The sequence below is a fragment of the Cuculus canorus genome, chromosome 15 (genome assembly GCF_017976375.1).
Source record: "Cuculus canorus isolate bCucCan1 chromosome 15, bCucCan1.pri, whole genome shotgun sequence".
Classification (NCBI taxonomy): Eukaryota; Metazoa; Chordata; class Aves; order Cuculiformes; family Cuculidae; genus Cuculus; species Cuculus canorus.
Window position 1 is genome coordinate 130,445 of NC_071415.1, and position 13,858 is coordinate 144,302.

The window sequence follows — 13,858 nt, forward strand, 5'->3', positions numbered from 1 at the left end:
TGTTTCTAGCATATAGGTTGTTTGTCATATGATAGACTGTGATGCAGATTAAAACCCAAAGCCCGTACTTGCTTGTATGAGAATTTATCAGACAGATCAAGGTGGAATTGATACGAGGAGCAACTTGAGATGATGTGTCATTGAAGCTCAGGCAGACTCCAACTATCAGAACAGATGCACAACACTGAGTTATGAGGAACACGGCGAGTATAAACTATTTCAAGATCTCTTTGGCTGCTTGCAACAGTGTCCAGTCTGATTACTTGCTCAGGGACAGGATGGCACAGTGTGACACTTCAAATGAGGCTGCTTTTGTCAGATCCTTGAACTCATCAGCCAGGAGGGCAGTTCTGCCTTTAGGGCTGCTGGTAGGCAGCAACCGCAGATATCTTCAGCAGGGAGCAGAGGCTGAGGCAGTAGGTGTTTCTAAGGAGGATGAAATCCCATTAAGGCATTCTCAATATGAGTTTACTCCAATTAGGAAGCTAATTTTCTGTCTGAAGCAGCCTTCAGAAATCAATACAGGCTCTGGACTGTTGCTTCTTGGGCATTGCTCAGGGAACGCTGGGGCTTTCAGCAGGCAGTGTCACATAGCTTGGCAGGTAATTTGTCCATTTATGGGGCTTTTTTATGCTGCCGTAATTTCCAAGCCACAATGAACGACTAAAACCAAAATGCATGACTAAAATGTTCATGCACGCGATCCCTGCCTAAGCTGCATATAACATAGTTAACGTGACTCAGCAAGCTCCTTTAGGAGTAGCAATATGATTTTCCCAGAAGAGATCCTTTACGAGCAAACAGCTCATGTTTATGGATTAAAAATGCTTTGAACTCTAACAGCAATTTCTCTGTTGGCCACCTCTTCAGTGTCGCCTTGAGAACACGCACTAATGTTGGATCTTTGACAGTCAGTTTCATGACCCGACCAGCCTGGAGAAGCAGCCAGGAGGGGATTGCAATATTGCTATTTCATATGGAGATAGGACCTCACAATCTGGCATCAGAAACTGCTGGCATAGTCAGCTGGCACCACAAATCAACTTTTCTGATTTGCGGACAAGTGAGCATAAAATTCCACGGCTATATGTGAACGTAGGTTGTAGGAGGTATAGAAGTGTTTTTCGACTCTCTAGAACTGCTTTTTTTCAGCTGTATTACTCCCAAAGGCTCAAGAGTAATTAAAATTATGGAACTTTGTGGTTCCAGAAACAGCAATAAATACTTCATTATCATCCTGCATATAACTCTCTTCAGATGGTATCCAAGTTCTTGGTATTTCAGGCCAAATTGCTAATGAGTCTGAGGATGGCTTTAATAATGCAACCCAAGACAACTAACAATCACGTCGCATGTTGTGGGGAAAGAGCACAGAAGAGTGCGTCAGTAATTTCTTGACATTCTTGAGGTCAGTTTAACCATAGTGCCCTCACAGAAAAGTTGGAGGCAACAACAAAACCGTTGAAATCAGCTCAAAGCCCCTCATTAACCATGCTGTTCTTTGGATTCCTTAATCAGGAACTCACTGAAGCGTGGTACGATGCCTCAAGTTCTTCTAGGCGGAATTTCTGTGACTTGTTTTAAAATTCATATTTCAAAGGAAACTCAGCATTGGCAATTACTGACTCACAGTGCTCGTTGGTGAGAAGTAATGGTGTGTTCATTAACAGGACCTTCCCTGGTGATCAGGAAAGAACTTATGAGCCCTGAGACTCTTCACAGGCTGAGATAAAGCTTCTTTACCTCACTGTCAGAAAACTATCCAGTTTATTTCATTCATTCAGAAATGTCTGCAATATCCTTTTGTTAACACTTTGCCTCTGGCAGAAGCACTTAACAAGATCACCAGCTCTGCAGAAACGCACTCGGTACCTATGAACCTTCTTTCAAAATGCGGATGCTGCCCTCCGCTGTCTGGCAGGATTGCGAGGGAATGATCTTTTCAGGTGGTTCATAATGGGCTCCAGTTCCTTGAATTTCAGCGATCATATGCGTAGCACTTTTCAGTCACAATGAAGAATACATTCGCTTCACTTGGGGTTGCTGGAAGATGAATTTCCTTGGCCTGTGACAATACTGATGCACTTGAGGAGGTGGCACTGATGCTTTTCACTGTAAACTCATGTAGAAGACAATCTCTTGGCACGTGGTTGAGGAAATAACAGCTCAGAGACACAAAGAAGTTCAGTAATGCCTTGGTTAGTTTACTCCTCTAAGAAGAAAAAAATCAGAATCTCTGGACAACAAAAGAAGCAAAGATGAAAAATGTGCTTTCAGAGGGTTGTCTTTTAGTTTTAGGCAAAGCTTACCTGCAACCTGTCTTGATGGATATAAGGGTGATATGATTCCTTCTGAGGTAGGAGTCCTATGATTGTAAGTTGACTTATGTGAAATGTTTTGGTGAGTCCCAGCTTTACCATCTTAAGTTCCAGGTGAGCAGCTCAGCTCAGGTCCTGCACTTCCAGTACTTTTGCTTCACAAGGAGGTTGTCCTGAAGATGGTGACCTCTTTACCTTCAGGAATGTTTTCATGGTCTGTGGTATTCAGCTTCAGAACAATCCTACCTGTGACATACAGCATTATATCTGTGGGGCAGGAGCAAATATCCAAAATAGCCCATAGGACACAGAAGTGACTCTGTCATTTTCAGCAACACTGGTCAGATGTGATAGACTGATGGGTGTAGAAGCATCAGAGCAAAAAATGGCAGGATAAGTAGTATTAGAATAGCAGATGCCAATGGTACCAGGATTAGCGGGTCATCAAGATCCTAATGCTCATCCACCTGCAGCTTCTTAAACTCCAGGATGGGAGATAAAGGACAAGCAGCAGATCATTATGTGTAACAGACAGGATAGAACAGCAGTACAGATCACCGACAGCTCCTGGCACATTTTTGCTATCCTACAAAAAGCCCAGAAGACATGAGGACTCAACAGGTGGCACCCTTTGTATTATTTCATGGAATCCTGAGAAGATTGACCAAATACAAACTTCTTGGTTCTTGCTTGCTGGACAGACTCTTTGCACATACTTGTACTCATGAGAATGTATACACAGGAGTGTAAGTGAAATCCTTTCCCAGGAGGTCTCATCTTGCTACCACAATGTTGCGGCATTCTTTCCTGCAAGGCGAGCAGGGATGACACACCATCTGACAAACACTCTGTATAGTGAGGAGGAGGGAGGCCAGAACCTGAAATCTTTCTGCATTAACAAAGAATGTCCTTGGCACCCTTGGCATAACAGGCTCATCCCAACTGAGCTCTGTACAGAAACTCACAGCACCTTCTTTGCACATAGAATCATAGACTCACAAGGTTGGAAAGGACCTACTGGATCATCGAGTCCAACCATTCCTAACACTCCCTTAAACCATGTCCCTAAGCACTTCATCCACCCGTTCCTTAAACACCTCCAGGGAAGGTGACTCGACCACCTCCCTGGGCAGCCTCTGCCAGTGCCCCACGACTCTTTCTGTGAAGAATTTTTTTCTGATGTCCAGCCTGACCCTCCCCTGGCGGAGCTTCAGGTCATTCCCCCTCATCCTGTCCTCAGTCACTTGGGAGAAGAGCCCAGCTCCCTCCTCTCCACAACCTCCTTTCAGGTAGTTGTATAGAGTAATAAGGTCTCCCCTCAGCCTCCTCTTCTCCAGGCTAAACACCCCCAGCTCTCTCAGCCGCTCCTCGTCAGACTTGTTCTCCAGCCCCTTCACCAGCTTCATTGCTCTTCTCTGGACACACTCCAGAGCCTCAACATCCTTCTTGTGGTGAGGGGCCCAGAACTGTACACAGTATTCAAGGTGCGGTCTCACCAGTGCTGAGTACAGAGGGAGAATCCCCTCGCTGGCCCTGCTGGTCACACCGTTTCTGATCCAAGCCAAGATGCCATTGGCCTTCTTGGCCACCTGGGCCACTGCTGCAAAACCATAAACTGGACAAAACCCAAAAACTGAGAGAAAGCTGGTGATTTATAAGAGTACAGACCCTCAGATAACAGTCATCCATGTAGGAGTCTCCAAACAAATCAAGTGCTCTCTCTTCTCAAGGCAAGATTTTTCAGAAAAGCTGAGTTAGGCCAGAGAAATCCCCGGAGCAGAGGACACAGGCTGGTGGGAAACAAGAGAGACAGAAAAGGTGACTGCACAGAAGACAGGGAAGGAGAAAATTCCTCTGGAGATCTTCTTCCCTGTCACCTGGAATGACTGAAGTCTCCTCAAAGGAAGGAGCTCTCTGCTTTGCAGGAAGGAGGCTGTAAGAGATTGTAAGTGGAAATAAGTGATGCCAAATGACTGCCTCATGCGTCTCACATTGAGAGAAGAGCAGTGGGAGATCACTTTGCCATCGGCACAGAACAGAAAGACACTGTCTCCTGAATTAATAACTTGAATCAACTGTTCTGCTTCTGGCAGCCACAGGAAGATACAAAATCCAGATATAGCTGAAATAATAACATCCAGAAAATGCAAGCTGAAATTCAAAATCAAAGCAAGCAGGACAGGATATACTCAGAACTACGCAAACTCTGCCCGTGTGATTTACCTTCCTCCACATTAAATGCATTTTTAAAAGTCACAGAGCAGAAATAAGGCATGAGAGTTAGACACAGATTTCTTTTCCAAATAGGAACAGGGCCTGAAAGAGAAGAAAGAATTGCCTATGCCTTCCATGCGAAACTCAACCAGTGTTTGTGTCTCACCGGGAAAAGGTTTCACGAGACAGAAAAACTCGCATCTCACTGAACCATAGAGAGCCATAGTTGAACTCTATTTCCACTCCAATTCTCCCTACCAAAGCTAACTTCATACCCTCAGCTGCTCCTCCAGCACATCAGACCCAGCAACTGTGCAATGAAAAATCACGGGATGATTTAGGGTGAAGGGACCTCCGGAGCTTTTAGTCCAAGCTCCTGCTGGGGGCATGTCCATTAGATCTGGCTGCTCAGGGCCACATCTAGTGGAGATTTGAATGTTTCCAAGCACAGAGATCCCACAGCCTCACTGGGCCCCTGTTCCAGTGTTTGACCACCTTTTTCCTTAGGTTTACATTGTCCCAGGAGCAGAATCCACCATTTGTCCTTGTCAAATTTCATACGGTTGGTGATTTCTCAGCACTCAAATCTACCAAGAGCTCTCTTTAAGGCCTTTCTACTCTCAAGCAACTCAATTTCTCCTCCTAATTTAATATCATCAACAAACTTCCTTTGTGTGCACTCAGCGCCTGTGTCCAGGTCATTGATATAAAACGTTCAAGAGATCTGGCCCTAAAACCGAGCCCTGAGGAACACCACTAGTGACTGGCCTATAGCCCGATGGTGCCCATTGACTACAATTCTTTGAGCTCACCCTTTGGCCAGTTGTCCACCCAAGGAAGCAGAAGGAAGAGCTGCACCACAGTCTTGAGCCGCAGTCACCGCTACAGCGCTGGCCTTGTGTGTAGATACCAACAGTGAGCACCCTCAAGAGCTGAAACAGGGCAACAAACATTTAGGCAGATACGTAACATAGTAAACTTAAAAGTTTGAACTGAAACGTTTATGAATTAGAAGTTGTTGGTTAAGGCTCTCTGTTCCCTCAGTTACAGATTAGGTTTATGTAATTGAATTCTTTCCCACACAAACCATTTCACCATTCTCTTGTCATAGAAACTTCTGTTTGTGAGAAAAGGAGGCAAAATCCCTTCTTAATCCTGCTGTATTACAGAACAACACCCTTGCTGTCTCTGCCTCATATTTCTTTTTGGAAGTGTGTGTCAGTTGCCCTGACACCACATTGATTAGTAGGAGTGAGATAAACAGCTGTTTGCTGTTGATGGATGAAATATTGCATATACAGCCACTGTGAGAGATTAAAAGGTTTCTTTATTACTACCTCTGTAGTACAGTTTAAAAACTCAAAAGGTCAGATACGGTGACTACAATGAGTAGCACATATTAATTAGATGCAATCATAAAGACAAGTTCCCAGAAGAAATGGGAGCTGGAATCAGCCTGGTTACTAAGAGAACACTTCAATATTTGATAGAAGCGGGGCTGGATATCTGGTTTGATAAGCTCAGCTATAGGCATTATCACACATATGCTCTTCCAGTGGAGGAGAGAAGGCATCAATACAAGCGAAGCCGGTAGCAGTCTCTATGGTTACAGCTAACATTTTCTAATATAAGCCATTGTCTTCAGATGCTTAACTTTCCATGTTTCAACAGCTCAGGCTGAAATTTTCCATCATTGCTCATTGTTTCCAGGTGAATTCTCTAGCAATCAGGTTAGCAAATGTACTGGAGAATTCTAGTAGATTCTCATGCTGAAACAGCAATTGGAAATTTGGCAGGGACTCAGTGTTATCATCTGTTACCATCCTCTCAAATTTACCCCATGGCCTGGTGACTTTAAAAGACTCAGCAGATCCTGCTAGAGGCTGTGTGCTGAAATCCTCGAATGTGACATCTACAGTGGACGAGTTGGTCTCAGCCGGCAACTGCCAAGCGCTGCCAGACCCACCTACCTGTACACAGCTCCGAAGCGCTGCAGAAAATACAGTTCACACAGGGCACATAAACTCTGCCCTTCGCTTGAGAGATTGTATCTAGGGGTTAAGAAAACACAATACAGTCCAAATTTTGTGTCTGCAGCTCTTCACCTGAGTATGTTATAAATAACTGGCTCCACCTCACCAATATTCCGGCAGTTTTTCTATTAGTCCCCACAGCAGAGACCTGTGCAGTGGATGCAAACACCCAAAGTCAGAACAGTCATTCTGCAGGACGTCAGCATCTCTGAGAGCATTTCTAGTAGCAGGCTGCAACACTGCGCTGTGATAAGCATTTGTGCTGAGATAAGCATTTCAAAACCTGGACTGAAAACATTTCCTTTGAATAATTTTGCAAAAAAAAAGACGTATCCCAACCTGCACATCTCCCACCAGCCCATTTACTGTACAGCTTTATGTGCCTTCACCACCGTGTCTGCCAGATTCTGCTCATCCAAACCTTGACATAGGGAGGGAAAATAGATTCTGTGCCCTGTGTTTTAGTTTAGAGGAGCCAATAGGTTCCAAATATACCCAAAGATAGATCTAAAGAACTTAGCTGAGTTGGGATCTTAGGCAACAGCTTGCTCTTTCTGCAGATCTGTAACGCCCTGCTGCTCTTCACATCCTCATTCACCACTTCTTCTATTTTTCATAGCTTGGGCGGTGGTTTGCTAAATTTAAACTTTCTGAATGCACAATAACTCCTAGAAAATCTTGATTTCCTAATTAATTTTTACAAACTTGAACCTCCTGAAAGCATTTGCCAAGTAAGTGACTGGTTGCTGCTCTTGTGCATTGCAGGTGTCCTGTGGTTATCAGTAGTATCCGAGGTATTATACATCATGCTGTTAGTCGTCGGATTCAGCCTTATGTGCCTCGAGCTCTTTCATTCAAGCAGTGTGATAGATGGGCTCAAGTTAAATGCCTTTGCTGCTGTCTTCACTGTGCTTTCAGGTATGAACTTTCCTTTTCCCTTTTGCCTGTGGAGTCACAAAACCCCAAAATTTTGAACTTTGACAAACTGAAAACCAGGGACTACAAGACTCTCTTAACCCCATTTAGCTCTCACCTTTTTTTTGCTACAATTCTTCGCTCCTTTGAAACAAAGACTGCATATGATAAATTCGCCTCTTGCCAGGGAGAAGCGAAAATACATTTTCCTGCTTTCACAACAGCAAGGCAGTAATTAGCTTTCCCCCAGCCATTACCACAGCCATAGCCAGAGTCTCCATTTGCAGCAGCATCACGCTGATTAGCCGAGAGACAATGAAAAACAGAGTGTTGAAAATACTTTTTTCCCCTAAAAGTACCTACTTTGATGTTTCAAAGCAAAGAAAGAAACCCATCTTATTCACTAGCAAAACTGAGAATGAAAAGGATCCTAGTGAACAAGAGTGATTTGGGGACAGGTATCTGTCTTAGAACAACCGTTTCACGCTATTTTAAAAGAGTCATAGAATAGAATCATAGAATGGGTTGGGTTGGAAGAGACCTTAGAGCCCATCCAGTTCCACCCCCTGCCACGGGCAGAGACACCTCCCACTGGATCAGGGGCTCAAAGTCCCATCCAACCTGGCCTTGAACCCCTCCAGGGATGGGGCAGCCACCACTGCTCTGGACAACCTCTGCCAGTGCCTCCCCACCCTCACAGGAAAGCATTTCTTCCTAAGATCTCCTCTAAATCTCCCTTCTTTCAGTTTCAAACCACTCCCCCTCATTCTATCCCTGCACTCCCTTGGTAAAGAGTCTGTACTTGGAGCCCTTCAACAGATGAACTTGAGGAATTCGTTTCTCTAAAAGAAATTATCAAATCTAACCATGTCACTAAGTGCCCCTTCACTTTTGTTCTGGCTAAAGGCTCCACTTCCCAGGATTTTTCCAAGCACCCAGCCGCGGCTGTCGTCTGTGAGCACTCCTGCATGGACCTCTGGCAGAAAGAACTGCAATAAAAAAAAATTTTATTTTGCTGTATTTCAAGCTGAAAGTTATTATAAACAGACAGTGTACAGTCTGTGAAGGAGTCTGCATCTTCATGGATAGATTCAAATTGTGAAATACAATTAGTGGTATAAAATGTAGATCAGAAGTAAAGCAGAGAGGACAAAAAAAAAAAAAAAAAACCTGGTAAAAGCTGCCAAAATGCATTTTCAGCTTTGGATGTAATTTAGATTTTTAAAAAAAATAGTTCAATTTTCAAAATTGAACTATGAGAACTTCTTCATCATTCAAATAATTATTTCCACTCTCTTTCTCTTTCTTTTCAGCATGAACAAGAGTTTTCAAGTATTTTAAGAATTTTGAAGTTTTCTTTCCTACACATCTTTCTATTTTTATTTTGTTCTTCCCTCTTTTAAAGTACATTGTCATGATGTTCCAAATATAAAAACTTCAAAATTTTATAGGGAAAAGGATAGAAAAATAGGGAGAAGCAAAAAACAACCCATCTCAAAACAATGCTAGCTGTTTTTCCAGTGACAGAGCTATTAGAGAAAAAGAGGAAAAGCATATTTATTTAAGCTTAGCATATCTATAATGACAGAGCTTAATTGAAATTAGATAATGAAGAGGGCTTTGCCTTGAAGCAACACACATCTCATTAAATTACTGCTAGAGTTCCTTCCTAAAAGTGTGATGGGATCTTCATATTCTCATATCTCAACATCTAAAGGTTAGGAAAAATTATTGTAACAGGGTGGCCACTTATTGCAGCTCCTCAGCCCTTTAAGAGTAATTTAAAAAAACCCACAATATCGTGATTTTGGCAGTCCCCTTAAACCTTACACCAACTGACATCCATCTCTCACATAACGTCTATAATAAAGCATTTTAAATAATGTCATATATTCCATATATAATATTTTTTACAAAGGCATCTAAAAATGCTTTAAAATATATTGGCTTCCAAATTTAGTTCTTAAGGTCTCCTTTTACTGACGTCTAGAAACAGCTCTGGTCCTCAAAGGCTAATGATCTCACGCCAACTATAAATGGTCAGTGGTTCTGCACTCCCACCTGCTCCCGTCGCTCCCGCCTACCACGTTATCATGCTTTTCATCTGCAAACATCTGTTGCGCCGGCCTCAGGCTGGGGTGAGGAAAAGATGGTCTTGGAAATACAGCCTTTATTGCATTAAGCTACGGGGAGTTACTTTTATCCAAAAAGTGACCATTAAACGTACAACAAAAAGTACCATCAGATACCAAGCGGTGCTGGAACTAGATGATCTCCAAGGTCCCTTCCAACCCTAACTATTCTATGGTTCTATATCCCCATGGAGAAGTTGGCACGCCATATCCAAAATAGACCAACTCGATGACCGGCGTCAGGAACAAACCAAACGTGTCCGAAGCAACTCAATGATAAAAAGACTCATATTGTGTTGCTACATCTTATACATGGCAAAACGCCACTGGCAGCACAGCCGCATGCACGTCTGCCCCCAACACTCCCTGCCACGAGGCAGATCAAGCACTAAATGCCACGTTTTCCCCGTGGTCCCTGTGATACAGCAGGAATGGCTGATGACATCCTGCTCCCCAGTATCAGTGGACTGTCATCCCAACCTCCCACACAGCGAAAGGGTTGAACATTGCCAAAACCCCATTAAAGTTTTGCATAACAGAACAGAGCAGATCAACCCTGCCGAAGCTCATCCTGGCCATGTCAAAGCTCCTGACGGCTCTGAGTGGCTATGACATATCCCAGGGCAGTCTGCAATGTTTGATTAAGGTTGAAAACTTACTGACACAGTAGGTATAGGAATAGCAAACCCCAAACCTTAAGATCAATGCCGTAACTGTCAGCTGGAGAAAAATCCACTGATCTTGAAAGTACAGCAAGCTCCCGGAGAATTCTGGAAATTAAATATAGCCAGAGACAAGCAAGGTGTGTACCAGTTTGCTGTGCTCCCATTAGGCCGCCCACCCTGCTGAAATATCATTTCTTCCGATGTGAATTGCTCTTTCCACCTCCGAACTTTGCAGTGTGTCACACCGACATGCAGCAGCCGAGCAAATCCCCGCAGCTTCTTGTAATAGAATGTCTTCTTTCAGCCTCTGCAGTTGTTTGTATCAAATATGACATTTGTCTCAATGAAGGTCCTGCTTAACATACCCACAACACAAACATGATGTTCCCTGACATCCCTCCCCCACAGCTGCCCTGAATCATCCACATGTCTACTGAGACTAATAAAGTGCTTTACACTGGCAAGAAAGAAGAGCCAAAGTTTAGCTCTAAGAAGGGAAAATCAAGATTTTCCACGTCAAGGAAAGGCAACAGTGGAAAAAAGTGGGTGGTCAGAGATAGTAAATGGTGACCAGTTGAGATTCAAAGTGTAATGAGTGGGACTGCATTGTTCTCCACCATGGCAGAACATCAGTATTTCTAAGTGCCTTGAAGTGCTGTTGCAGCACATGGGGTTTTCTGATACTTGTAGGTCTAAGGTCTATTTGGGATATGATGATCCTGCCCCACTCTTCAGCCAACTGCCTGAACCCACGCTTCCCACAAGCTCAGCTGGGAGCAGCATTCTGCACTGCCTCGGTACTACAGCAGTTACCCCCCAAATTATGGCAGCTAGAAAATTCTCCAAGCATCACAGATCCTCCTGACCACCACTTCTTGAAAAGAAGTGAGACGTCCAAGTATGAAGTCCAGGCAGTTTTTTAATGCTCAAGCTTGTTGGCCAGCTAAGTGGCAGAGCAAACCCAGGCTGCCCTGGGGGCTGTCACCCTGTCCTTTAACATCACGGTGAGCAGTGTGTCTAACACACCGCCTGATCTTCACCCACTTGTTGTTACCTCAGCAAACTATAACGGGGCCCCAAAAGCAAGCACCACCAACACTGTACCATCAAGAGTATTTCTACGGTGTCCTCTTCCCACACATCATCAGGAATGCTAAGTTCACTTCCTTCTGTAACTTCCAATTTAACATTATAAATGTTATAATATTATAAATGTTATAACATTATAAATGTTATAAATTTAACATTATATAATGTTAAAATTTATAAATCTTATAAATTCAGATAAAATACCAGCATTTGGCATCAACACATTCAACCTTACATTGCCTATAGAAGGCTCTCTCCTTATTCTCTTACCTGAGACCTGCCTGCAATGGGCTGAGCGAGAGAACCTGTGGGCAGCTCACCCCTGTTGTGCAGCAGCGGGGTTGGTGATGATGCTAATTGTGCAACCGTTTCTTCAACAATTTTCTTTCTGTAACTCTTTTTTTTTCTTCATTAGGAATTCAGTAGGATGTAAAATAATGAGCTCTCAGTCACACCTTTCCTCTGCCCATGCAGCTCCCCGCTCCCCAGTAAAAAAGGAGGCATGAAAGTACAATAAAGACGTTTTGGGAGCTGTCAAAGCACTTCCAGCAGTAGCTATCTCAAGAATTACAAAAAAGTAATACAAATTCCTATTATAACCCCTGCTTCTCAGGTCTCTTGGGGATGGTGGCACACATGATGTATACTCAAGTTTTCCAAGTGACAGTCAGCCTTGGGCCAGAGGACTGGCGACCGCATTCGTGGGACTATGGATGGTCCTTCTGGTAAGTATCACCACCAGTTCATATCATTTTTCAGTTATTCCATTAGTCTGTCGGGAGGTTGTATGTATCATCTCAAATTTCCAGGAACACGCGTGTGAACTTCCAGCTGCCAGAATGCCAGGAGCAAAAAACCCACCATCAACCCACTACAGTCGTTGAGGTGTAGGGGACAGTTATCAGTGCCTGAGCAGCAGCCGCTGCGCCTATCAGCAGGTACACAGCATTTGTAAATAAACAGCAGCCACAATTACCAACACAGATTGAGCGCTCTCATTAAAGTTCAATTTAGATACATAATTGCCATGGCATTTCAGAGACTTTTAGCTGGATTTTTTTGGGGGGGGGAGGGTGTTTTAATTAATGTGTCAGTTGAACCTTACGGTGCAACTTTTAACACAGCTGCAGAGGAAGGTGTAGTACCCCTGGCACCATGATACTTCCTTTGAATGATGGGAACAAGGGTTGGGAAAGCAGACAAAACATTTTAGACGCTGATTTCTTCTCTTTTTTTTTGTATCTTTCCCATTTATCTTCTAAAAATTACCTTAAAATAATTTGGCCCAGATAATTCAACTATATTATATTGCTTGCAAGTTTATAAGAAGCTTAACAAGAATATGAGACTGTGAGGAAGAGAAATACCTGCAAACAACATTCACATCCCTCTAGAGGCATCAGCCTCCTTGGACGGCTAGGGAAAATACTTTCTTTTTTTCATTTCTAAATATAGCACATTGTTTTAACACCCTGTCAAAGCAGAGACAACAACCTGTGCAAACACCAATTAAAAAAATACAATTAATTCTCATGCAAAGCACTGCAGGGAGTTATTGGTCTTTCCTTCTCCCATTGCTATACTGCATTTCACAGGAGGAGTTATTAACATTCTAGTAAAACGTTGCAAAATATAAATCACATTATATTTAAAAGCAGCTTATTTTGTGTATCAATAATAAATATTTATTGCTTATGACGATGAACTTAGAAATATAATACATTCATATGTTTAGAATACATCTATAAATATTTATGCCTATTTGGTAATAATCGTTGTATATTTATTGATATATTTAAATAATGATGCATATTCTCTATTAATTTGTCCTCAACAATCTGTTTTATAGTTTACTGCAACACGCCAAATTCAGAATATCATTAAATAGCGTGATAAAGCACACATATTATTCTCCTTCATCACACGCAAGACAAGAAACGCCCAAGTTTCAGAACAGGCATCAGAGGCTCCTATGTCCTGCAGGACATTGTCAGCCCACCTGGAGACCCCTCATCCATGCTCCGAGCGAGCCGTTCGGAGCCCAGCATCCCACGCTGTGACGGCAGCTCCCAGTGCTGTTTGCTCTCCCGATGACAGACTTTGTACCCTCTGTGTGAGGCTCCTGCAGACAGCCAGAGCCAGGGCACAGTGGGCTTTGATTTAAAGCCCAGGACCGATCAGGTTCAGTCTCACTGTGGAGAACACTGGAAAGACCCACAAGCAGGGAAATATGTGAGCAACCTCTTCTCTTCCCATATTCCTGAAGTGGGACCCCAGCTTCTCTCCGTACAGTGACTGTTGGTTCACCCTCGTTAAAGCTGAGCTCTGCTTAAGCTATTGCTATCACAAGGCAGCTTCTCAGACTTGGTAGTCTCTCCCTTTCCCAATACCTTCCATGTTGACATACTCGCCTGTGCAGGACACTGAGCAAGGCGTAAACGTCAGCTCAGTCAAAACTCCCCTGAGACAGTCGTCTGATTGAATGCAGCAGC

General features: G+C 43.3%; 1 protein-coding gene across 5 annotated transcripts in view; it reads left to right on the plus strand.

The window, feature by feature from the left end:
- The window catches only part of GSG1L (GSG1 like), a 59,726-nt gene that overhangs the window by 26,558 nt on the left and 19,310 nt on the right, over positions 1-13,858 (plus strand). For all 5 annotated transcript variants that reach the window (XR_008452420.1, XM_054080611.1, XM_054080614.1 and 2 more), the window contains 2 exons: positions 7,331-7,483; positions 11,980-12,091. Coding sequence is in view for 4 of the 5 variants with exons in the window: in XM_054080611.1 (XP_053936586.1) it covers positions 7,331-7,483; positions 11,980-12,091 (265 nt within the window). In the remaining variant the exon portion in view is untranslated. The remainder of the gene's footprint in view (positions 1-7,330; positions 7,484-11,979; positions 12,092-13,858) is intronic.